General features: G+C 42.2%; 1 protein-coding gene across 6 annotated transcripts in view; it reads right to left on the bottom strand.

Annotated features, from left to right (window-relative positions):
* dot1l (DOT1-like histone H3K79 methyltransferase) overlaps nt 1–25,318 on the bottom strand; it is a 123,190-nt gene that overhangs the window by 80,666 nt on the left and 17,206 nt on the right. For all 6 annotated transcript variants that reach the window (XM_072482456.1, XM_072482455.1, XM_072482460.1 and 3 more), the window contains 7 exons: nt 19,050–19,093; nt 16,011–16,085; nt 8,161–8,224; nt 5,707–5,935; nt 5,331–5,425; nt 4,595–4,657; nt 2,844–2,899 (listed from right to left, as the gene is read on the bottom strand). In XM_072482456.1, the coding sequence (XP_072338557.1) occupies nt 2,844–2,899; nt 4,595–4,657; nt 5,331–5,425; nt 5,707–5,935; nt 8,161–8,224; nt 16,011–16,048 (545 nt within the window). In that variant the 5' untranslated portion in view covers nt 16,049–16,085; nt 19,050–19,093. The remainder of the gene's footprint in view (nt 1–2,843; nt 2,900–4,594; nt 4,658–5,330; nt 5,426–5,706; nt 5,936–8,160; nt 8,225–16,010; nt 16,086–19,049; nt 19,094–25,318) is intronic.

Raw genomic sequence — 25,318 nt, 5'->3', positions numbered from 1 at the left:
ATCCGGAGGAAACCCATGCAGACATGGGGAGAACGTGCCAACACCACATAGTCACCCGAGGAGGGAATTGAACCAGTGTCCCTGGAGCTTTGAGGCAGTAGTGCTATTCACTGTGCCATTAGCTCATAAGCCAGGGTGTTAAATTTTTAGAATTCCAATTTTCTAAGCACAAGTTGATGTTTGAGTCATGACAGGAAAGGCGCAGTTTTGAGAAGGAATAGGCTCAGAACACTGTAAAAGGTGATCATCAAGACATGATTTGACCTCATTACTTAATTTATCCGGGCAAATTTAGCTTCCAGAAATAGAGTTGCCCTCTGTAAAAATCTCAATATACCTACAGCACAAACTGCAGGCACACAATCCAGCTTTCCCTGCATTATTTTACGATATGAAACACAGTTAATCACTACACAAGTCAAAACCTCAAACTTAATACTCAAAACAAAGATAAATAAAGAATAATACAGCACAGTAAGGGGCTACCCAGCCTATGCCTGAAATAGCATTTGTTCTAAAAATGTTTGCCAGAACACTCTTAGCTTCTTAATTAAAAATATCTGCACAGAGAAGAATTTGATGTAGCTAATTTTAGCGAAGAACAAGTGCAGCTAGTATAATTCAACAGCTAGATTTTGCACTAACCACATTACTCTATACCTTGAAGCTCTCTTTCCCCTAACCCTACCATTAACAGGATTCAAAATCCAGCGGTCACAAAAAGAAAACAGCTTTGAATTAATGTTTGATAATCCCAAGGGTCATGCAATAAGCAACTGTTTAAATTACATTTTTTTTTTAAACTTAGCCAGAAAAGTTTGGAATACAAAATCTCAACTTAAAGATCAGGAAAAACCAGCGTAGAAAAAGAGATGAACCAAAGGCATATTTGTGTTGCAACTAAGCAAAGTAAAAGTAAAATGGGGAACATATCAACTACTTTGGGAGAGGATGTCATAGCTTCTATAGAAACAAAGCTTTGACTGTGACAAGATTGGAATGAGAAGTTCAGTTACAATCCTTAAACACAACAACGAGATAGCACGGATATTACACCACAAAAGCTCAAATTATGCTTTGGCATTTCCAATTAATCGGAAATTAATTGAGAAATAATGGGTTTGCAACATCATGGGCTCTTATTATGGAACAAATCCTGACAAATACAGGAAGAGATTTGCACATGATTCAAAGAAGGTTTCAGAAGAGAGTGGAGATAACAAGGCACTTGAGCCATCCAGATGTTAGTGACTATAACGATTCAAAATAGGGAAGGGTTCACAGAGTGCACTCAGGACTGTTCTTTCATAATGAGGTTACAATTCTAGCCAGTATAACCGTTGTTAGGCCTAGTTTTAGAAAATGATCTGGGACAGAAAAAGGCATGAAAGTACAATATATAGGACCAGGAATAATAACAATTAAATTTAAAAGGCAGAATAGCTGAAGGTGGTTGGGGGGATAGAAGAGAGAGGAGCTTTGTTTTAATGTGGTAAACTGGAAATGAAAAAATTTAAATGGAAGGAAACAGATGGCAAGTTAAGTAAACAATAAACCAGCAGTGAGAATCATTCAAATTAAAGATGGGTGGAGTAGAATCAAAATTATTTCTCCCATAAGGGAAAGATAGCTATGGTGATGAGGTATAAAACAAAACTTTAAGATGGATCATGATGGCAAAAGGAAGGCTGATATTACAGAAAACAGCTTATGTTTATATGAACCGGCCCAAGGCGTTTCACGGGAGCATTAGAAACAATAATGACACCAAGTCACATTAGTAGATACGAGATCAAATGACAAAAAGCTTGGTCAAAAAAGGCTATTTTAAAGAATGTCTTAAAGGGTGAAAATGAGGCAGAGATGTGTTGGGAGGAACATTCCAGAGCTTGGGGTCAAGCAACTGAAGGCACAGCAATCAACAGTGCACCACTTATGATTGGGAATGCACAAGCGGCCAAAATTAATCGAGTGTAGATGTTTTGAGGCGCTGAGAGATCTAGGGAGGGGCAAAGCCATGGTGGAATCTAAAACAAGGCGAATTTTAAGTTGAGATGTTGCTCGAGCAGGAGACAATATGGGTTAGCAAGCATAGGGGTGACAGATAATGGGACTTGCCGAGTTAAGGTGTGGGCGGCAGAGTTTTGATGACCTCAAATTTATGGAGGCTAGAATGTAAAAGACCAGCCCGAGAGGTGTTGGAATAGTCAAGTCCAAAGGTAACAAAGACATGGGCAAGGGCTTCAGCAGCAGATAAGAATAGACGGGAAGTAGTAGTCAAGAAATCTTATGGGTGAAAGTAGGTAGTCTGACTAATAGCACTATGAGGTTGGAACCTCATTTCAAGATTAAATATGACAACAAGGTTGCAAACAGGCTGGTTTAACCTCAGACTGTTGCTGGGTTCATGGGCAGTTTCCAGGGCAATGTAGCTTTTAAAGATAGGATGAGACACTATGAAAACTATTTGCACTTGAAATTCCTCAATCTTTTATGCTGGTTTGACCTACATCTGCTAAAACCCAGCAGAACCTCTACCCCGATATTTCTACTGATACAATAAAGAACTGTAGCAGTGGCTAGAGAAAGTTGTCCTCTGTTTTGTTTCAAAACAGAAATTGCAGGCAATATAAGAAAGGTGTTATAGACTGCAGCTGGACTCAGCAAGGATGTGCATTCATGAAACTGACTATACCCCACTTTTGCACATCGATACACAAATGGTCACATGTCATTTGTAAAATTATCAATCCCACTAAAGGGTCAAATGGCACAACCTTCTCAACAGCCAACAAAAAATAATATACTATTTACTGAATTATGTATTATTCCAAACTGGTCACCTTGTACTTGCAATTTTTTCTTTCCATTCTTCAGATAGGAAGTCACCTTTTTCCAGCTGAAAGAAATAGAAACTGCTCAAAATCACAATATAAAATTCTCTTACATTTGAGCACAGGTTGCATAGAAGATGAGGAAGCAATAAAACTTTTACGATCAAAACTACCCAATTGGTTGCACATTAAGTTGCAAAAGTCAATAGCCATTATTTGTACAGTACAAACTGGTCTCTACCATGGCTTTTCAGCAACTTTTGAAATTCTTAAATTCCCACAATAGTTTAACGATTTATTTTCTCTGCGCGTATTTTAACTCAGAAATATCAGTATTATGATAGAAGTACAAAAATCTTTTAATGAGACTTCTACAGAAACTTTGCTACACAAATAATTTTGGATCTTGATGCAATAATCATGCACAAGTTGAATGTTCCTACCTTCAATTATACAATCACTCACTTCAAGACAAAAACTGGCCATGATGTTTACCTACAGAATGCACCTCAAAAGCAATCTTTTGTTTATAAAGCATTTTGAGATGTTCTAGTCACGATAAAGTGCTCGGCAATGCAAGTTTTTTCCAATTTCACAGAGAGGCAAGCAAAGGAAGCTGACACCAGCTGGGAGGGTGAGATTAGAAAAGGTATCCAACAGCCAAGTAGAAAATATCAAATAAACTATAACTACCGCATTTAAGAGTCGAGAGAGGCTTAAGGTTGGAGTCAGGGTTCCAGCTGACTGATGTTCATCAGCCATAATCTAATTGAACAGCGAAACAGAATCAAGTGGCTGAATGGCCTATTCCTGTTCCCATGTTCCCCAAACTATGCCACCAGTGATCAGACAAGGGTGTGGAATGTGCATACAAGGTCAGAATCAGAGGAAACAGCATGTTGAACATGGATAGAGCTGGGAAGGATCCCAGACATAATGTGGGAAAGGAGGAACTTGTAGACAAAAATAAATAAATGTAATCTTTGGAAGACAGGGGACCATTAGATCACCAAGCCTAGGTAAGAGCACATAATGTAGTACAGCTATTGGGGGAGGAGGTTGCAAAGCCGGTAAATGGATAATTACAGTAGTAGGATTGAGGAAAATAGAGAACAGGGGATAGTGGAAAAGGGGCACAGGGAAAGGAGAAATTGGGTAGCAACAGAAGTAGTGATGGAGGTAAAGCATGTATAGGAGGAGAAGGAAAAGAATAGTAAGAAATGACAAGGAGGGGAGAGTAAAGACAAGCAGAGGCCAAGTTAGGATGGGAGCAACCAAGAGTTCATTTTCCACACATATGTCGCCAGAAAATGCAATCTTGTTCCAAGCAATTTCCTTCTTTGCATAACACCTGACCAAAATGATGAAATAAATGAGAAAAGAGAGCAGAGAAACAAAAACATACAAACAAAGATCATCAAACAGAATATAGCTGGCGAAGCACAAACAAGGAAGCCTGTGCAACAAAGAAATAAAGGCATATCTCACATCTGTGTTGCTCTAAATGAGGAGTCAAGGTCAAGTGTCGACCTCATGTGAAATGGGATGAGAAAGCAGGGGATACTAGGCTGGAGCATACAAATATAATGCATTTACCATGGGACACATTTGACACTAACAATTATACAACAAGGAGTTATGTTTTAAAGACAGAAATGCACACAGATTTAAAAAGTGAGAAAATAATTTTTAATAATTTAATTCTAAGAATAAAAAGATTTTAAATTTGATGTCTGAAGCTTTGCATAAAACAAACTTACTGTGTACTCTCCATATTTCTTCCCATACCACCGCATCCATTTTCTGAACTCCGTATCCATTGTCTGTGTAGGGCAAAACAAAATTATACTGTGTTTTTTCCTCAATTGAGAACTTTTCACAATATTTGGCACTTATAATCGCTCTATATTTGTATAGGGTGTTGGTGAGGCCGCATCTGGAGTATCGTTTTCAGTTTTGGTCTCCTTACCTGAGAAAGGACATATTGGCACTGGAGGGAGTACAGAAGAGATTCACTAGGTTGATCCCAGAGTTGAGGGGATTAGATTATGACGAGAGGTTGAGTAGACTGGGACTGTAGTCATTGGAGTTTAGAAGGATGCGGGTGGATCTTATTGAGACATATAAAATTATGAAGGGAATAGATAGGATAGATGCGGGCAGGTTGTTTCCACTGGTCGGGGAAAGCAGAACTAGGGGGCATAGCCTCAAAATAAGGGGAGGTAGATTTAGGACGGAGTGTAGGAGGAACTTCTTCACCCAAAGGGTTGTGAATCTCTGGAATTCCTTGCCCAGTATAACAGTTGAGGCTCCTTCTTTAAACGTTTTTAAGAAAAAGATAGATGCCTTTCTAAAGAATAAAGGGATTTGGGGATATGGTGTACGGGCCGGAGAGTGGAGCTGAGTCCACAAAGATCAGCCATGATCTCATTAAATGGCGGAGCAGGCTCGAGGGGCCAGATGGCCTACACCTGTTCCTAGTTCTTATGTTCTTACCTCTGCATATTTTGCTGGTATCTCTGCTTTTTCTACACCGTAGTAATGCTTGCACTGTGTCGCTGCAGCAACTTGCAACACAACTTGACCCACTCCTTAGGAAAGGGAAGATAATTGTCAATATAACGGGCTATCAATACGAACAGGTTTCACTACCAGAAAATAATCCAGAATCTTCTATTTTCATACAAATTACTCTGTTGTCTTATAAAAACGGCATCATTACAAAAACAATGTTATACTGACACTCAGATCAAATAGCTAAATGTCGTCAGACATTCAAATTATAAGATTGCATGGTCAGTTCAGTTTTTATTCATAATTATTTTCGATCAATCGCTCTATAAAATTAGCCAAAAAAGTTTGGGTTTCTTACCACTTCCTAAATCAACAAATGTATCATCTTCAGTCATCTTAATCTCATCAATCATTTGAGCAACTAAATCAAAGGACGTTTCTCCATAAACCTCAGGGGAAAAGGGTTCATAGTTGTTCAATTTCTCTGGATCAGTTACCGAGTGGTTGTAGACCTGTTGCAGAATATGTCGTAGCAAGCCATTGCAAGGCCGAGTGTTCAGTTTCATAGGCTGTGTCGTCCCTTTCCACTGTATTAAATTAGAGGCATTTTTCTTTTAGGCAAACTCAAATAAGTAAATTTGTTTCTAACAGCACCTACTCAGCAATTTAGTTCGGCAACAGAACCACCATTAAGTGATAGCAGAGCGTAGGGAAATCAGACTGAATTTACTAACACAAAACCATGCAAGCAACTTTATGAATGTCAGAAATTGGCATTTCATCTAATCACACCCAATTGCAGTGTCCAATATATTTTCTTAGTTAAAAATGATTGCTCATGAAAAGTCACCCCTACTTTACTATCTATTCTTCGGAGGATATATTTCTATACATTTAAGCTTTAGAATTGGGAAAATAAAGCAGAAATGTAATTAGCATTGGGAGAAAAATTTGATTTTGGTTATACATGGAGCTGTGAAATATCCAGAAATAACGTATGATACGTGGGGCATGAAAATTATAGACAATATGGGCAATAGCCAAAAGTGGATTTTTAATATAAGGACATGGTTCCTAAATTACCATTTTCAAACATCATTCTCAAACAGTGATAACTACATTGCCTGGGATATTTCAGGCAGCAACTAGGTAAAGGCACTCTGCTGACAAAGAAAGCAGCCCACAAAGATGCAGTGATCTGTGACATGGATTTCAGTTTGCCCAAGTCAATTTTATTCTCGTGCTAATTATAAAGAATCTCTGGTGCCCAGCAAAAATTAGGAATTATGAACTTCATGCAACATTAAAAACTCACTTTCAACTTTACAAGGAGACAAATTGTATAAAAAGTTTAAATAAAATCAGTGATTTCGAATTGATTTCCATCTTCAGAGACATGAACAGCACATCCAGTGGATGAGCAGAATATCAGTGACAGCAACTTCTAAATTTCTGCATATGCAGTCAACAGAAGTTGTCACTTCCCCATATTAACAGCAGCAAATGCCAGCTCCACCCATCATTACAACTGCAAAATGGAGCCCAACTTTTTTTTTTTTTTTATAAACTTGGGTGAAACTCAACTTCCTTGTGAAAAAGGCACCAAATATCCAATTAAAACACTCACTTTATTAGCATTTAAACAGTTTGTTGGTCTGCTGTGGGATGTCAATATAAAGAAAATTACTGAAAATTTCAATTAATCCTGCCAACTAAAAATTTATTTCCAAATTGAAAACATGCAAGTTTTGCATTAATAATTGTTTCACTTTCCCTAGGAAACAGTGAATATTCACAAGAGAATTACCCGTCAGAAGAACTCATAATAACATTCTAATTTCAAAAGGAAAACTTAGACACTGTTTTGTACTCAATATAATGGAAGCTGTGACATGTATTATTTCTTTATCAGTGGTCAGAAACCAAGTTAGCTTCTAACATGTTTCAATGGATTTCAATAAGATATTAACAATGCTATGAAATTGCAATCAACTCTTGAAATGGCACCCCTGCCATTCATCCCCAAATGAAAAGGTAACCCATTTGTTGAAAGCATTCAAAGTATGCAAATAAGCCATAAGAGGCCAACAGAAAGCTGCTCATTCAAAAAAAAAATGAATTTCCTATCTTTGCAGTTCCACCATAAGCTAGCTCAGCCAAGATGAGACCTTCACTATAAAGAATCTGATGAGCCTTGTTATCAACTGTGGGGCAAATGAATCGTCAGAACAAAAATGTACTGACTCAAAAATCATTTCATCATTTGGTTTGTTAATAAAACAAATGCTGAAGTCTTCCTTCCTCCAACACTGTTACCCCTATTTTGGAACAGAAGACTGATCAGCCTGTCAAATGCATACCTCATCAGATCTTTTGTTTTCTTTTTGATACTTGGCATAGGTATATACCCTTAAGACGTCAATTACAGCTGTTTCCTTCTCCCCACTTCCAAATCAAACCATCATTAAGAAAAAGGACACATTTTTTCCACAGTTTCATAATCAATACAACACCAGAAACGGATGGCCTAAGGGGTAGAACAGACCAAGTCCAAAGCTCGGGAGCGAAACATCACATTCAAAAGCTGGATTCAGGCCTCGGTGGAGTTGAGATACATAGAGATACACATCACACTCACAATAAATGTGAAGTAGACAGAAGAAAAACAACATTTTAAAAAGGGACAAAGGCAGAGAAAGCATGAGAATACATGCAAAAACTGTAAAATAGAATGAGGACAATAAGTACCTTTAAAGAAATTTCAAAGACCTAATTGAAAAGCACCATACGAAATGAATCTTACAATACATACCAACTGCTGAATGCTATCCATTGCCCGGTTGTATTTTTCACATAGTTTCTGCATACTCTCAAAGCTAGAAGAGATCATATTGCCAACTGAGAAAAGCATTCAAAAATGAAAACTTCAAAAATGTCTTAAATTAATTTTAGGCTTTAGCTAATACTTGCAAGTAGCAAATGAAAATGCTTATATGCCAATGCTGCCATGGTAGAGATCCCCATAGTACTGCCAATACAAAAACCATGCTAGGAGCAGATAATATTTATAATTGACCAAATTAGAAAATATTTATAATTGACTAAATTTGTATGGACAATTAAGTATATGTATTATAATAATCTTTATTATTGTCACAAGTAGGCTTACATTAACACTGCAATGAAGCCACTGTGAAAATCCCCTAATCGCCACACTCTGGCACCTGTTCGGGTACACAGAGGGAGAATTCAAAATGTCCAATTCACCGAACAAGCACGTCTTTCGGGACTTGTGGGAGGAAACCGGAGCACCCGGATGAAACCCACAAAGACATGGGGAGAACGTGCAGACACCGCACAGACAGTGACCCATGCCGGGAATTGAACCTGGGACACTGGCGCTATGAAGCAACAGTGCTAACCATTGTGCTACCGCCATTTAGTATCATAGTGGTTGTCTGACCGAACTAACAACCCAGAGAATGCGGCTTCAAACGCAACATTGGATGTTGAAAATTGGAATTTGTTTTTAAAAGTTTGGAAACATGACCATTAAGCTGTGAACTTGCAGGGAAAAAAAACAAAAACTTGGTTCACCAATTCATTAGTGAAAAAAATGTAGTGTCCTTTATCCAGTCCATCCTACATGTGACTGTACTCAACACGGCTTACCTTAACTACCTCAAGCCACTCAATAGCACCAATGGCTATGTTCAAACAGTTGCCCACCACCTTCTCAGAAGTATTGAGAGGACTAATAATTACCGATCTTGCCAGTGATGCCTATATTCCACATATAATTTTTTTTTTTTTAAATTTATAGTACCCAATTCTTGTTTTTTTTTTCCCAATTAAGGGGCAATTTAGCATGGCCAATCCACCTACCCTGCGCATCTTTGGGTTGTGGGGGAGACCCCCACACGGGGGGGGGGGGGGGGGGGGGGGGGGGATGTGCAAACTTCACACGGACAGTGACCCGGGGTCAGATTGAACTAGGTCCTGGGCGCTGTGAGGTAGCAGTGTAACCACTGCACGCCCATGAGTCTGGTCAGGATAACTTAAATCTTTCCAGCTATGATGCTGTCTACGTGTTAATATATAGCTTGCTCGACTTCCGGGTGCGGCGATGACCAGCTGAGTCGCACGTTTCGGCAGCTCCCGGTGGAACGGACTTTTGGGCTCTTGATAGGAGCCCCAACGGCAATTTTAACGGCTAAAAACACCGTGCGGTAAACCAGAAGGGGGTTCCCCCTGGACACGGATGGAAAAAGGAGAGGAAAGTGGCCGGATTGCAGCGGATCCTTTGGAACAACGGCAAGGAAGGCAAGCAGAAACCAAGATGGCGTCGGAAGGTGGCAGTTTCATATGGGGCCCTGAACAACAAGAGTTCTTGAAACGCTGCGTGGAGGAGATAAAAAAGGAAATGAAGAAAGAGTTGTTGGCCCCGATATTACAGGCGATTGAAGGGCTGAAAGAGGAACAAAAGACCCAGGAGCAGGAGCTTCGGGTCGTGAAGGCGAAAGCAGCAGAGAATGAGAACGATATACAGGGCCTGGTGGTGAAGTCGGAGATACAGGAGGCACACCAGAAACGATCTGTGGAGAGGTTGGAGGCACTGGAAAACAACGCAAGGAGGAACAACTTGAGGATTCTTGGCCTTCCTGAAGGTGTGGAGGGGGCGGACGTCGGGGCATACGTGAGCACGATGCTGCACTCGTTAATGGGAGCGGAGGCCCCGACGGGTCCGTTGGAGGTGGAGGGAGCATACCGAGTTATGGTGCGAGGATCGAGAGCAGGAGAAACTCCCAGAGCCATAGTGGTGAGATTCCTCCGTTTTAAGGATAGAGAAATGGTCCTTAGATGGGCGAAGAAAACTCGGTGTAGTAAATGGGAGAACGCGGTGATCCGCGTTTATCAAGATTGGAGTGCGGAGGTGGCGAGAAGGAGGGCGAGCTTTAATCGGGCCAAAGCGGTACTTCACAAAAAGAAGATAAAATTTGGAATGCTGCAACCGGCAAGACTGTGGGTCACATATCAAGGGAGGCACCACTACTTTGAAACGGCGGATGAAGCGTGGACTTTTATTGTAGAAGAAAAATTGGAATGCTTGGATTATGAAAATGAACGTTTGGTCAAAGTGGTGGGGCGAATGAGGGGGGGCGAAGAGGGGTTTTATGTTTTAATCCTGCGGTATGGTAACTTTTCTTTCTCCCACAGGTGGTGATGGGGGGAGGGAGAGGAGATGGGGCGTTGGCCATGGGAGGCGGGGCCGAGGGAGAGGCGCGGGCTTGGTTCCCGCGCTATGATAATTATGGCGGGAATAGAGAAGCAGGAAGGAGGGGGCGTCGCACGGTGCGAGCCGTGATCACGGGGGGAAGCCGAGGTCAGCCAGAGTTTGCTGACTTCTGGGAGCAACATGGGGGGAGTAATTACGCTAGCGGGGGGTCTAGCAGGGGGGGGGGGAATTACTGGGTTGCTGCTGCTGGGGAAAGGGGGGAGTGGGTACGGGAAAGGATGGGCGGGGGGGGCACCGTCTGGGAGAGATACAGCTGCGTGGGAACTGGGTGAGAAGCTGGAAAAAGATGATGGCTAACCGGCAAGGGGGGGGGGTGGGAAGCCCCCCAACTCGGCTGATCACGTGGAACGTGAGGGGGCTTAACGGGCCGATAAAGAGGGCACGAGTACTCGCACACCTTAAGAAACTTAAAGCAGATGTGGTTATGCTACAGGAAACGCACCTGAAACTGATAGACCAGGTTAGGTTGCGCAAAGGATGGGTGGGGCAGGTGTTCCATTCGGGGCTGGATGCGAAAAACAGGGGGGTGGCTATATTAGTGGGGAAGCGGGTAATGTTCGAGGCGAAGACTATAGTGGCGGATAACGGGGGCAGATACGTGATGGTGAGTGGCAAATTACAGGGAGAGATGGTGGTTTTGGTAAACGTGTATGCCCCGAACTGGGACGATGCCAACTTTGAGGCGAATGCTAGGACGCATCCCAGACCTAGAGACCGGAAAGCTGATGATGGGGGGAGACTTTAACACGGTGTTGGAACCAAGGCTGGATAGGTCGAAGTCCAGGACTGGTAGGAGGCCGGCAGCAGCCAAGGTGCTTAAGGATTTTATGGAGCAGATGGGAGGGGTGGACCCGTGGAGATTCAGTAGACCTAGGAGTAAGGAGTTCTCGTTTTTCTCCTATGTCCATAAAGTCGATTCACGCATAGACTTTTTTGTGTTGGGTAGGGCATTGATCCCGAGGGTGAGGGGAACGGAATATACGGCTATAGCCATTTCGGATCATGCCCCACACTGGGTAGACTTGGAGATAGGGGAGGAAACAAGAGGGCGCCCACCCTGGAGAATGGACATGGGACTAATGGCGGATGAGGGGGTGTGTCTAAGGGTGAGGGGATGCATGGAAAAGTACTTGGAACTCAATGACAATGGGGAGGTTCAGGTGGGAGTGGTCTGGGAGGCGTTGAAGGCGGTGGTTAGGGGGGAGCTGATATCAATAAGGACACATAAAGGGAAGCAGGAGAGTAAGGAACGGGAGCGGTTGCTGCAAGAACTTTTGAGGGTGGATAGACAATATGCGGAAGCACCGGAGGAGGGACTGTACAGGGAAAGGCAAAGGCTGCATGTGGAATTTGACTTGCTGACTACAGGCACTGCAGAGGCACAATGGAGGAAGGCACAGGGTGTACAGTATGAATATGGAGAGAAGGCGAGCAGATTGCTGGCACACCAATTGAGGAAAAGGGGAGCAGCGAGGGAAATGGGGGGGGTGAGGGACGAGGAAGGAGAGACGGAGCGGGGAGCGGATAGAGTGAACGAAGTGTTCAAGACATTTTATAAAAAATTGTATGAAGCTCAACCCCCGGATGGGAGGGAGAGAATGATGGATTTTTTGGATCGGCTGGAAATTCCCAAGGTGGAAGAGCAGGAAAGGGTAGGACTGGGAGCACAGATCACGGTAGAAGAAGTGGTGAAAGGAATTAGGAACATGCAGACGGGAAAGGCCCCGGGACCGGAAGGATTCCCAGTTGAATTTTACAGAAAATATTTGGACTTGCTCGCCCCGCTACTGACGAGGACCTTTAACGAGGCAAAGGAAAGGGGACAACTGCCCCCGACTATGTCAGAAGCAACGATATCGCTTCTCTTAAAGAAGGAAAAGGATCCGCTACAATGCGGGTCCTACAGACCAATTTCCCTCCTCAATGTGGATGCCAAGGTCCTGGCCAAGGCAATGGCAATGAGAATAGAGGAATGTGTCCCGGGGGTGGTTCATGAGGACCAAACTGGGTTTGTGAAGGGGAGACAGCTGAACACGAATATACGGAGGCTGTTAGGGGTAATGATGATGGCCCCACCAGAGGGTGAAACGGAGATAGTAGTGGCGATGGATGCCGAGAAAGCATTTGATAGAGTGGAATGGGATTATCTGTGGGAGGTGTTGAGGAGATTTGGGTTTGGAGAGGGGTATGTTAGATGGGTGCAGCTGTTGTATAGGGCCCCAGTGGCGAGTGTGGTCACGAATGGACGGGGATCGGCATATTTTCGGCTCCATAGAGGGACAAGGCAGGGATGTCCTCTGTCCCTATTACTGTTTGCACTGGCGATTGAGCCCCTGGCGATAGCGCTGAGAGGTTCCAAGAGATGGAGGGGAATACTTAGGGGAGGAGAAGAACACCGGGTATCTTTATATGCGGATGATCTGCTACTATATGTGGCGGATCCAGCGGAGGGGATGCCAGAAATAATGCGGATACTTGGGGAGTTTGGGGATTTTTCAGGGTATAAATTGAACATGGGGAAGAGTGAGCTGTTTGTGGTGCATCCAGGGGAGCAGAGTAGAGAAATAGAAGACCTACCGTTGAGGAAGGTAACAAGAGACTTTCGTTACCTGGGGATCCAGATAGCTAAGAATTGGGGCACATTGCACAGGCTAAATTTGACGCGGTTGGTGGAACAGATGGAGGAAGATTTCAAGAGATGGGATATGGTAGCATTGTCAATGGCAGGGAGGGTGCAGGCGGTTAAGATGGTGGTCCTCCCGAGATTCCTCTTTGTGTTTCAGTGCCTCCCGGTGGTGATCACGAAGGCTTTTTTCAAAAGGATAGAAAAGAGTATCATGGGTTTTGTTTGGGCCGGGAAGACTCCGAGAGTGAGGAAGGGATTCTTACAGCGTAGTAGGGATAGGGGGGGGCTGGCACTACCGAGCCTAAGTGAGTATTATTGGGCCGCTAATATTTCAATGGTGAGTAAGTGGATGGGAGAGGAGGAAGGAGCGGCGTGGAAGAGATTAGAGAGGGCGTCCTGTAGGGGGACCAGCCTGCAGGCTATGGTGACAGCCCCATTGCCGTTCTCACCAAGGAACTATACCACGAGTCCGGTGGTGGTAGCTACACTGAAGATTTGGGGACAGTGGAGACGACATAGGGGAAAGACTGGAGCATTGGGGGGGTCCCCGATAAGAAACAACCATAGGTTTGCCCCGGGGGGAATGGATGGGAGATATGGAATGTGGCAAAGAGCAGGTATAACGCAATTGAAAGATCTATTTGTGGATGGGAAGTTCGCGAGTCTGGGAGCGCTGACTGAGAAATATGGGTTGCCCCAAGGGAATGCATTCAGGTACATGCAATTGAGGGCTTTTGCGAGGCAACAGGTGAGGGAATTCCCGCAGCTCCCGACACAAGAGGTGCAGGACAGAGTCATCTCGAAAAAATGGGTGGGGGACGGTAAGGTGTCGGATATATATAGGGAAATGAGGGATGAAGGGGAGACTATGGTGGGTGGACGAACTAAAAGGGAAATGGGAAGAAGAGCTAGGGGAGGAGATCGAGGAGGGGCTGTGGGCAGATGCCCTAAACAGGGTAAACTCGTCGTCCTCGTGCGCCAGGCTAAGCCTGATTCAGTTTAAGGTATTACACAGGGCACATATGACTGGAACACGGCTCAGTAAATTTTTTGGGGTGGAGGATAGGTGTGCGAGGTGCTCGAGAAGCCCAGCGAATCATACCCATATGTTTTGGTCATGCCCGGCACTACAGGGGTTTTGGATGGGGGTGACAAAGGTGCTTTCAAAAGTAGTAGGAGTCCGGGTCGAACCAAGCTGGGGGTTGGCTATATTTGGGGTTGCACAAGAGCCGGGAGTGCAGGAGGCGAGAGAGGCCGATGTTTTGGCCTTTGCGTCCCTAGTAGCCCGGCGCAGGATATTGCTAATGTGGAAAGAAGCCAAGCCCCCGGGGGTGGAGACCTGGATAAATGATATGGCGGGGTTCATAAAGTTAGAGCGGATTAAGTTCGTCCTAAGGGGGTCGGCTCAAGGGTTTACCAGGCGGTGGCAACCGTTCGTCGAATATCTTGCGGAAAGATAGATGGGGGAAGAAAGAAGGCAGCAGCAGCAGCCCAGGACTTGGGGGGGGGGGGTGGCCTGAGACAAGGCAGTTGCCAATTAGGGCTAGTTTTTATTTTTGTTATTTAATATTTATTTATTTGTTGTTGTTTTCTTTTGTTCTTGTTTAAATAAAAAAGGTCATTATTATCTGTATTGTTATAATGTTGTGTAAAGGATGCACAATGTACTGTGTTGGTTGACCAAAAATTTTCAATAAAATATTATTTTTAAAAAAAAATATATAGCTTGCTCAAATGGCAGCTTAGTTATACATACACCATTCATGATTACAGTACTGCATTGTTAGAAATATCCACACGTATGTGCACATGCTCCAAGCCCCTGCACATCCTCAATTTAAAAAAAACTTACACAAGTTAGCTAATTGCTATCCAGCACAGAAGTCATTTAAAAAAAATTATTCTGCAGTGTCTTCCACCTCACTCCACTTTTCCCTGTTAAAATCTCTTGGCATTTACAAATGATTACAGAGAACTTTAATGGTTCAAACAAAGATGCCAGTATACAGCCATACTCTCATGCAAATAAAGACAAAATAAGCTGTTAGAACATTACAAGTTGCACTTCACATCATTGTAGACCAGAAGAAAACTTTTAGCCAAATCGAACACAAAGTCAAACTTTGATTGTAATTAGGCAGCTCATTTGCACATTTGCTACTCAATGCATCCAGTATGGGCCCACACTGCCTTAAAAAAAGCATATTTCACATTAATAGCTTACATTCTCATCTGCCCCTATACAATTATCTTCACTTGATCCAAATAGTTAAAAGCTGAAATGGTTGCCATAATTTTTTTAAAAACATCAATGTGCAAAAATGAAATATAGCCTGTACATTTTAATCACCAGGATGCGAGAATTTATCGTTCTTAATGCTCAGGACTCACCAATTTTAGTTGTCAGTTTAGTAAGCAAAAATGTTCCAAATTAGAGAATTCTCTCAAAATGTTTATCAAGCACGACAGTTAAACAAGGACACAATAAGCTCAGACTTTCAGGTCTCTGTTCCCTCAATTTAGGGCTTTAAGTAGTCCTCTCTCACATTTAAAAAACTGAACTTTTTTTTAAAAAATGTCTTACGATATTATTTGAAATTTGCTCAAGCACCTTCTTCATTTCACTAAGTTTCTCAGTGCTCCTGAACTAGGAATCATTTCTCAACAGTTTTATCATGCAACTGCTTGTGTGTGTTCATGGAACTCATTACAATTATTAAGAAGCATCAGTATATCTCACCATTTGGTATCATAGTCCACTAGCACGTAGTTTTCCATAGCAAGTTTAAGATCAGGGACCTCCTCACAAACCCATCTAAAATAAATTCAAATGTAGTCATTCAACCTTTGTTCATGAAAATTAATCATTCCTTCTTGGCCACCATTTTCATAAAATGCAACCTCACTTGTACCAATATTTTTTTCTTAAACACCAACAGCCACGATAAAATGCAAAGCAAAGTCATACTTATAGAATCATAGAATTTACAGTCCAGAAGGAGGCCATTCGGCCCACTGAGTCTGCACCGGCCCTTGGAAAGAACACCCCACCCAAGCCCACACCTCCATCCTATTCCCGTACCCACACCTCCACCCTGTCCCTGTAACCCAGTAACTCCACCTCACCTTTCTGGACACGAAGGGCAATTTAGCATGGCCAATCCACCTAACCTGCACATCTTTGGACTGTGGGAGGAAACCGGAGCAGCTGGGTGAAACCCACGCAGCCACGGAGAGAACATGCAGACTCCGCACAGATTGTGACCCAAGCCGGGAATCGAACCTAGTACCCTGGAGCTGTGAAGCAAAATGCTAACCATAGTGCCACCGTTCCATACTTAATCTGTAAAATCTGAAAGCATTGTTGCAGATAAAGAAAGATCAAGCAAGTAGAGGTCTTTTGACATTATCAAGCATTGAATGCTCAATACATGCTGTATGCAACATTATTTTTCTCAAACATATGGATATTACAAACACACCCTAAAGTGTTAAAAATCACATGTTACAAGTAGCAAGACAAAAGAAAAAAATATTGCTTAATTATCCTTTTCAAGTAGTAAATTGCTTTTTTTTGCACCTCATCGGGTCATTAGCATACTCCGAAGCACTTCAAATCCAACTATTCTTATAGAAGTTCATTAGTCTGTATGTTGCCAATGACAGCATTCAACTTGCATACTGCAAAGTCCTACAAACTGCAGAAGAAATTAAATGCCCAGTTAATCCGATTTTGGTGGAGCTGGTTTAAAACAAGAATTATTGGCCTGGACACGAGGAGAACTTCTTACTTTTTAAGACAGTGCTTGGATCTTTTATATCCACCTAAACTAGGGAGTGGAGCTCCAAGTATGGCCTTAAAGACAACACCCTTTTGACATTGCAAGTCACCCAATCACATGTTAGGCTAGATTAGTGTTCAACCACTGGAGGGGTGGGTGGGGGAGGGCTGGAACCTACAGCCTTGTGACTGAAGATTCAAATCTTATAACTGACAACAACCCTGCATCTTGAGCTATGTAACCACTTAAGTGCTCACCTCAATTAATATTCTGGATGGACTATCTGCTAAATTGCTCTCAAGCCAATTTGAATAGTTCACTATTACACCGTAGACTTGGTTCAGAAGCCAGGAATGATGGCACCTTTGAGGTGTGAAATTATAGAGTACAAAATGAAAACTAGGTGGAATCATTAAATCTAGATTACTATAAATTAGTCTGTGAGATTATTAGGACAAGGGAACCGGTTCAAATGAGTGACTAGTTTCTTTAAAACTGATAACGAAGTAGTTCCTACTGCAAATGAATACCTAGATGGTGTATAAAGTGAAAACCCCAAGTATTTTTTAAATCTAAAAGTAACATTGTGCAGCTCCTTTCCAGATGAATTCAAGTGGACTGAAAGGCCCCTCATCTGTATGGATCTTGTGAAATGGCCATGAGGACCAAGTGCCTGCAACAAAGACGCATGCAAACAAGCATTTTGCTACCAGAGCACTCAATGTTCTCTAACTCTTTAGGAGGCAGTTACAAATTAGAGTTTAGATATGGCTTCCTCATATTGGGAACAATCCAAGTGGAAGTAAAGGAATAACTTGCATTTGTAAAGCACCTTTTCCAACTTCAAGACCTCCTGAGGTACTTTACAATCAATGTAGTACTTTGAAAGTATGGCCATTGCTGTAATGTAGGAACAAAACAATTAACGTTCTCCATGGAGCAGATCTTTAAAGAAAAATCAGAGCCCACTAACTCCGGCTCACCTCAATAGGTTAATCCACCGGATGGACACATTAAACTAAAAGTTATAAATCAAAGGGATTATTTAAGGAAAGGGTTAATCAGACTAGTATTTTCACAAACTGATTTGGAGTGGTTTTATGTTGGGAGTACTTGCCTTTATTTAAGTATGAAGGTATGATGATCTTTAAATAGTTATGTCTTAACTAATCGATGATACCGTTGTACAGCTGCACAGCAGTTCTAAAACTGTGACCACTGAACCGAAGACTGACCCTTAAGCATCAGTTTTAAATGTGTGTGAGAAATAATCACCTGATAAGAGAATGTGCTTTAAAGGAATGGGTTTATTGAAAATTTGCAGTATGTATTGATTCTTGCGTTTATGGGACTGCAGGCACTGATCCATGATTGCAAAGATATGAGTTAGCACAGCAGAAGAAAACATTCATGAAAATATTGTCTTTCAAGTTGAAGTTTATGTAGGTCAAGAGGACCTGGCCGGTATGTGGGGGTGCAGAATCAGGGCAATAAATTTACATGGTTGAACAGTAATTATGTGCAAAAGGAAAGAAATGTATGTTAAGATAAGAAAAATAGGAGTTAAGAGAAGAATAAGGAGTTATGCCAAACTCTAGCTCAACAGTAAAGGAGCTCATTAGTGAGGAATTCTGCTTATTAACAGTTATTAATATGGTATTGTTTCTTTTTAGTTACATATATGGAATTATTTTAATATTCATGCAACATAACTACATGCCAATGGTCATGGGACAAGTGTCTAAGAAAGGTATAAAAAAATTCAGCAAATGATAATAATTTGGATTTGAAGGTTTGGCCAACTGGAATTCTGGAGCTCAGAGAGTCCCCAATATCAGTGCCTGATGGTTGGATACATTGGTTACACATATGCTTAAATATAACCACATCTACGAGGTATTAGATAAATCTGAGCAGCTGACTTCAGCATTATGATGATTTACAATTCTGTATTCTGAATATAAAACAAATCAATAGAACTGAACTTCTATTCTTACCGGATAGTTTCAATAATTTCATGAGCAGCATCATGGTGTTTGTCCTGAAAATATAAAATGTACATTACTGTTAAACACTGTGTAGCAAACAAGTCCTCCAGAGAGAAATGGTACTTTGTACATCTGTATAATAGAACGATGCTCACATGAATTGGATATGGACGGAACAGATACACACATTTAAATCAAGGTAGTCAAGTCTAAATCTGCCTCAAAACCTCCAAGCACCCACCAATAGTTACAGTATACTGATGACAATTATGGTAACATAGGAACAGGGTAGGCTATTGAACCTCTCTAGCCTGCACCAGCATTCAATTGGATGATTTGTAACTCAGCTCCATTGTGTTTAATTCATTCAAGGGATGTGGGCTTCGCTGGCTATGCCAGCATTTATTACCCATTCTTAATTGCCTCCAAGGTTGTGATCAGTTTCTTCCTTGAACCGCTGCAGTCCATGTGGTGTAGGTACTCGCATTGTTAGGGAGGGACCTCCAGGATTTAGATGTAACGAAAATGAAGGGACGATGTATTTCCAAGTCAGGATGGTGAGTGGCTTGGAGGGATACTTCCATGTGATGGTGTTCTCATGTATCTGTTGACCTTGTCCTTGTAGATGGTAGCGGTTGTGGGGTTGGAAGAGCCTTGGTGAGATCCTGCAATGCATCTTGTAGATGGAACACACAACTGCTACTGTGCTTAGGGGGTGGAGGGAGTAAATGTTTGTGGAAGAAGTGCTAATCAAGTGGGTTGCATTGTCCTGGATGGTGTCGAATGTCTTGAATGTTGCTGGAGCTGCACTCATCTCGGCAAGTGGAGAGTATTTCATTACATTCCTGACTTACGCCTTGGATTTGAGGAGTCAGGAGGAGAGTTCCTCACCACAGGATTCCTATCCTCTGACCTGCTCTTCCAGGCACAGTATTTTATAGAGTGGTTCAGTTCAGCTTCTGGTCAATGGTTACTCCCAGGATGTCGATGGCAAGGGATTCAGCGATGGTCATGACATTGAATGTCAAGGGATGATGGTTAAACATGGTCATTGCCGGGCACTTGTGTGGTGTGAACGTTACTTGCCAATCATTAACCTGAGCCTGGACATTGTCCAGATGTTGCTGCAATTGGACATGGACTGCTTCAGAATCTGAGTCATGAATGTCAAAATAAGGTAATTTCCAGTTGCCGAGTTACGACTAGAGGGAACTGCAAAGTTCAATGTTTAGGACTCAGCTACGAGTAGGAATGAACGGGTCTTTTTCAGAATGGGAGACAGTGACTAGTGGGGTAGCGTAGGGATCAGTTCTGGGACCCCAGCAATTCACAATATACATTAATTATTTAGCTAATAACAGGATTCAGATGATTTAGGCAAAGTCATTGAATCTATTTAGCTCTCCTTTACCTTCAAAGAGCCAAAATTGCTTACAATACAACGGAGACAAGTAACATGACTCAAAAATGATTCAAACAGAAAGAGGGAAAGAAACTAGCTACAACATGAACTACATGACAAATCTTTAAACCAATTGCATGTTGCACTTTTTTTCAAATACCACAATGAGTGATCATTTTTTGCCTGCTCTTACAATTTTTCTATTACCAATCCTCTCCACAAGATTAATTTGGGGGTATAGTTCCATGACACCAAAAGCCTAAACATTCCTTAAGTGAAAATCCAGCAAGTGTTGCTACATATTTGAATAGCTGTGAGATGCATTTGTGCATTAGGTCCAAAACAAGTCAGTATGTCCCTCAGTAATTGTAGGTCTCCAAAGTTCAGTCTGGTGATTAATCAAGTCCGTCAAACAGATTGTGAAAATGGATAAGAGGAAATGAAGCAAACTTTCAAGAGTATGACAAAGCCCCATTGCAAATGTAGTTTCAAAAATTAATATATTTCTTGCTACATGTAAAGTGGTAAGAATGACTAAAGTATAGAAAGTACAGGTAAATGAGTGCCCCTCAGGCCAGCATGAGTGAGGACGCTGTGGCTCCAGACATCAATTTTGCTTCAAATGATTAAAATAATTTGAACAGGTACAAAGACAAAATCTCAAAAATTCTGACAATATTCAGATGAAGAGACAGATAAATGGAGGAATAATGAAACACTAGAATTAAAGTTAATAAACTGGTTGATAGGATGCACGTGGAAATTGGTGGGGACAGGACATTAGTTGAGAAGTTAGTATGGGATGGATAGGAAACAGCAAAATTTGTAGTCATACCGGGTGTGGGTTGGAAAGGCTACTAATCATGTTGAAGTCTGGCTTGGAGTTGACAATGGTGCAAACACTGATTTCAGTAGCAGTGAGCGGAAGTATTGGATTTGACACTTATATTAGATGAATATGCAATGAATACTTTGAAATGGTTTCAAATTACAAAATGATTTTCAAATCATTATTACTCCGCTTTCCTGGATGAGTACAGCTCTATGAACACTGAAGAAACTTGGCACCATCCAGGACAAAACCTGCTTGATTGACACCCCATCCACAAACCTTCACTCCCTCCACCACCGACCCACAGTAGCAGCTGTGTGCCTCTACAATAGAAACTCACCAAGGCTCCTTCCAAACCCATGACCACTACAATCTAGATTGAAGGAGAAGGGCAGCAGATACATAGGAATACCACAAACTGGAAGTTCTCCTCCAAGCCACTCACCATCCTGACTTGGAAATATATTCCTGTTCCTCTAGTTGCTGGAATAAAATCCCTCCCTAACTGCACTGTAGGTGTACCTGCAACACATGAACTGCATTGGTTCAACAAGGCAGCTCACCACCGCCTTCTCAAGGGAAATTAGAGATAGCAATAAATGTTGGCCTAGCCAGTGAAGCCCACATTGAAAGCAGATAAATATTGGCAGGAACATACTAAGAATGGGGGAATGTATACACAGGTCAAGTATTTGATTTGTTTTGTCATGTGTACTGAGGTACAGTGAAAAGTATTGTTCTACGTACAGTCCAGACAGATCATTCCATACATGGAAAAAAATATAGGACATACATAAATACACAATGTAAATACATAGACACAAGCATCGGGTGAAGCATACGGAGTGTAGCACTACTCAGTAGAAAAGATGCGTGAAGTGATCAGATCAGTCCGTAGAGAGAGTCATTCAGGAGTCTGGTAACAGCAGGGAAGAAGTTGATTTTGAACCTGTTCGTGCGTGTTCTCACTCTTTTGCATCTCCTGTCCGATGAAAGAAGTTGGAAGAGTGAATAACCTGAGCGGGAGGGGTCTTTGATTATGTTGCCCACTTTCCCAAGGCAGTAGGAGGTGTAAAGTCAATGGATCGGAGGTGGTTTTGCGTGATGGACTGACTGTGTTCACGACTCTCTGTAGTTTCTTACAGTCTTGGGCTGAGCAGTTGCCATACCAGGTTGAGATGCTTTCTATGGTGCATCTGTAAAAATTAATAAGAGTTAACGTGGACGTGCTGAATTCCCTTAGTTTCCCGAGGAAGTATAGGAGCTGTTGTGCTTTCTTGGTCGTAGCATAGACATGGGTGGACCAGGACAGATTGTTGGTGATGTGCACACCTATAAATTTGAAGCTGTCAACCATCTCCACCTCGGTCAGCACCATTGATGCAGACAGGGATGTGTAGGATACTTTGCTTCCCAAAGTCATGAACAGCTCTTAGTTTTGCTGACATTGAGAGATTGTTGTCATTACACCACTCGCACTAGGTTCTCTATCTCCCACCTATACTCTGACTCATCGTTGTTCGAGATCCAGCCCACTACGGTTGTGTCACCAGCAAACTTGCAGATGGAGTTGGCACCAAATTTTGCCAGTCGTGTGTGTATATAGGGAGTATAGTAGGGGGCTAAGTATGCAGCCTTGTGGGGCCCCGGTATTGAGGACTATCATGGAGGTGGTGTTGTTTATTCTTACTGATTGTAGTCTATGGGTCAAAAAGTTGATGATCCAGTTGCAGAGAGGAGCAAAGTCCTAGTTTTGGAGCTTAGATATGATCTTGGCTGGTATTATGGTGTCGAAGGCGGAGCTGTAGGCAATGAATAGAAATCCTTGCTGTCAAGATGCTCTAGGGATGAATGTAGGGCCAGGGAGATGACATCTGCCGTGGACCGGTTGTTGTGGTATGCGAATTGCAGTGGATAAAGGCATGCTGGGAGTATGGAGTTGATGTGTCTCATGACCAAACTCTCGAAGCACTTCATAATGAGCGATGTCAAGGACGGTAGTCGTTGAGGCATGCTGCCTGGTCCTCATTTGGCACCGGTATAATAGTGGTCTTCTTGAAGCAGGTGGGAACCTCGGAGAAGTTGAAGATGTCCACAAACAAACTCGGCAGTTGGTCCATGCAGGATCTGAGTGCACGACCAGGGACTCCATCAGGACCTGTCGCTTTCCGAGGGTTCACTTTCAAGAAGGCCAATCTGACTTTGGAAGCTGTGACGGTAGGTGTGGGTGTGTCCGAGGCTGCTGGGGTAGTTGACAATGGCTTGGTGGTTTCCTGCTTGAACCGAGCATAGAATGCATGGAGTTCTACTGCCGGAGATTCTACTCCGCTTTGCTTTGTAGCCCGCAAGCCAATATCACAAACCAAGTCTAATTGCAGGCACAAACTAAATGCAAAATATAAACTAACAATGGGATGAGAGAAGAGACGGAGAAAGAGAACAAACAGAGATAATTAGTTGACAGATTAAAAATCAAAAAGTTACCTGAAAAAAACCTACTTGCAAAATGAAACTAAAAATTTTACAAGTAACATACCGATTTTTCAGTGTCACCATTTCACAGTTGAGCAAGACCCAATATACATTGATCTTCTACCTGGCTTTAGTTTTAAGGACAAAGTCTTCTTGCCGAGAAGGCAATATACCCAAGATTACATTTTAATCAACATTTGGCCGAGAAGTGAACTGGAAACCCAACACACCTGAACACTATACATAATTACATTACTGTGGGAAAATACAACAGCCAAAACCATCCTAATTCAAATAATGAAACACTTCTGAACTGTATGAATCTTGCAAAGTATTACTTCAAGTGTAAATAAACTATGAAATATCTTTATGGTTAATGCACAACAAAAGCTATAAATCAGATACATTACATTTCAAAATTCTTTTTTCAAAAAAAGCAATCCTTTTTTGTAAACAGAAATCAATCAACTTTTTTTAACATGCTGAGCAGGAAGGTGGAACAAATGTCATGGACAAGATTTCTTTAGGACACAGATGCACCAATGCACAGTATATTGGTTTGACTGCATGTTATTTTTGCAATTTAATTCAAAAACTTGAGAATCACAGATTGACAAGTAAACAGAAGAACAGGACCAGTTTATTTTAATAAATTAAGCTCAAGATTGACATAACTAAGTATCCTGCAATATACATCTTGGCTTCAAGTAGGTTTCTAAATATTAGCAGAACACCGCGCATTTAACGAAAAATTTGCACGATTTAATGAAAAATGTTTGAAGTGTTATTTCTGGCGCGACTGGTGAGATCGCAGTCCGTATTTAACAGCATTTAGTGTGGGAAATGAGCCCATGAGCTTCGCGCCATCATTAGATGTCTCGCTGTGTGAATCGCCACACCTGTACCTCAGCGTCTCGCTTCTAATAAGAAGAGCTGCTTTTAAACACTCCCTCACAGGTGCTCCGGAGAGTGAACACCTCCACCTCATGCGCGAGGTTGGGGCTGATGCAGCTAAAGGTGGTATACAGAGCACACCTCACAAGGATGAGCCGATTCTTTGAAGGGGTAGAAGATGTGTGTGAACGTTGCGGGAGGGGGGGGGGGGGTCCTATGTTTTGGTCCTGTCCAAAGCTGGAGGATTACTGGAAGGTGTTTAGGGTAATCTCTAAAGTGGTGCACGTGAAACTGGACCCGGGCCCTCGGGAGGCCATATTTCGGGTGTCGGACCAGCCGGGGTTGGAAACGCATGCGGAGGCAGATGTTGTAGCCATGGCCTCGTTGATCGCCCGAACGCAGATCCTGGGCTAATGTTTGGGGTTTGGTGGGAGGATGGGATCGTTGTTATTGATATGGGGATTGACATTATATTCATTACTGATTATTGTTTAATGTTGGTGGGTGCAAATTTGAGAGAAAATGTGAAAAAGCATAAAAATATATATATTTTTTTATAAAAACACTCCCTCACCCCCAATGAAATGAAATGAAAATCGCTTATTGTCACAAGTAGGCTTCAAATGAAGTTAATGTGAAAAGACCCTCGTCGCCGGAGGCTGGTACGGGAATTGAACC

Source organism: Scyliorhinus torazame, chromosome 18 (genome assembly GCF_047496885.1).
Source record: "Scyliorhinus torazame isolate Kashiwa2021f chromosome 18, sScyTor2.1, whole genome shotgun sequence".
Classification (NCBI taxonomy): domain Eukaryota; kingdom Metazoa; phylum Chordata; class Chondrichthyes; order Carcharhiniformes; family Scyliorhinidae; genus Scyliorhinus; species Scyliorhinus torazame.
The sequence above is the reverse complement of the archived record's forward strand: the minus strand, read 5'-3'. Positions and strand labels throughout refer to the sequence as shown.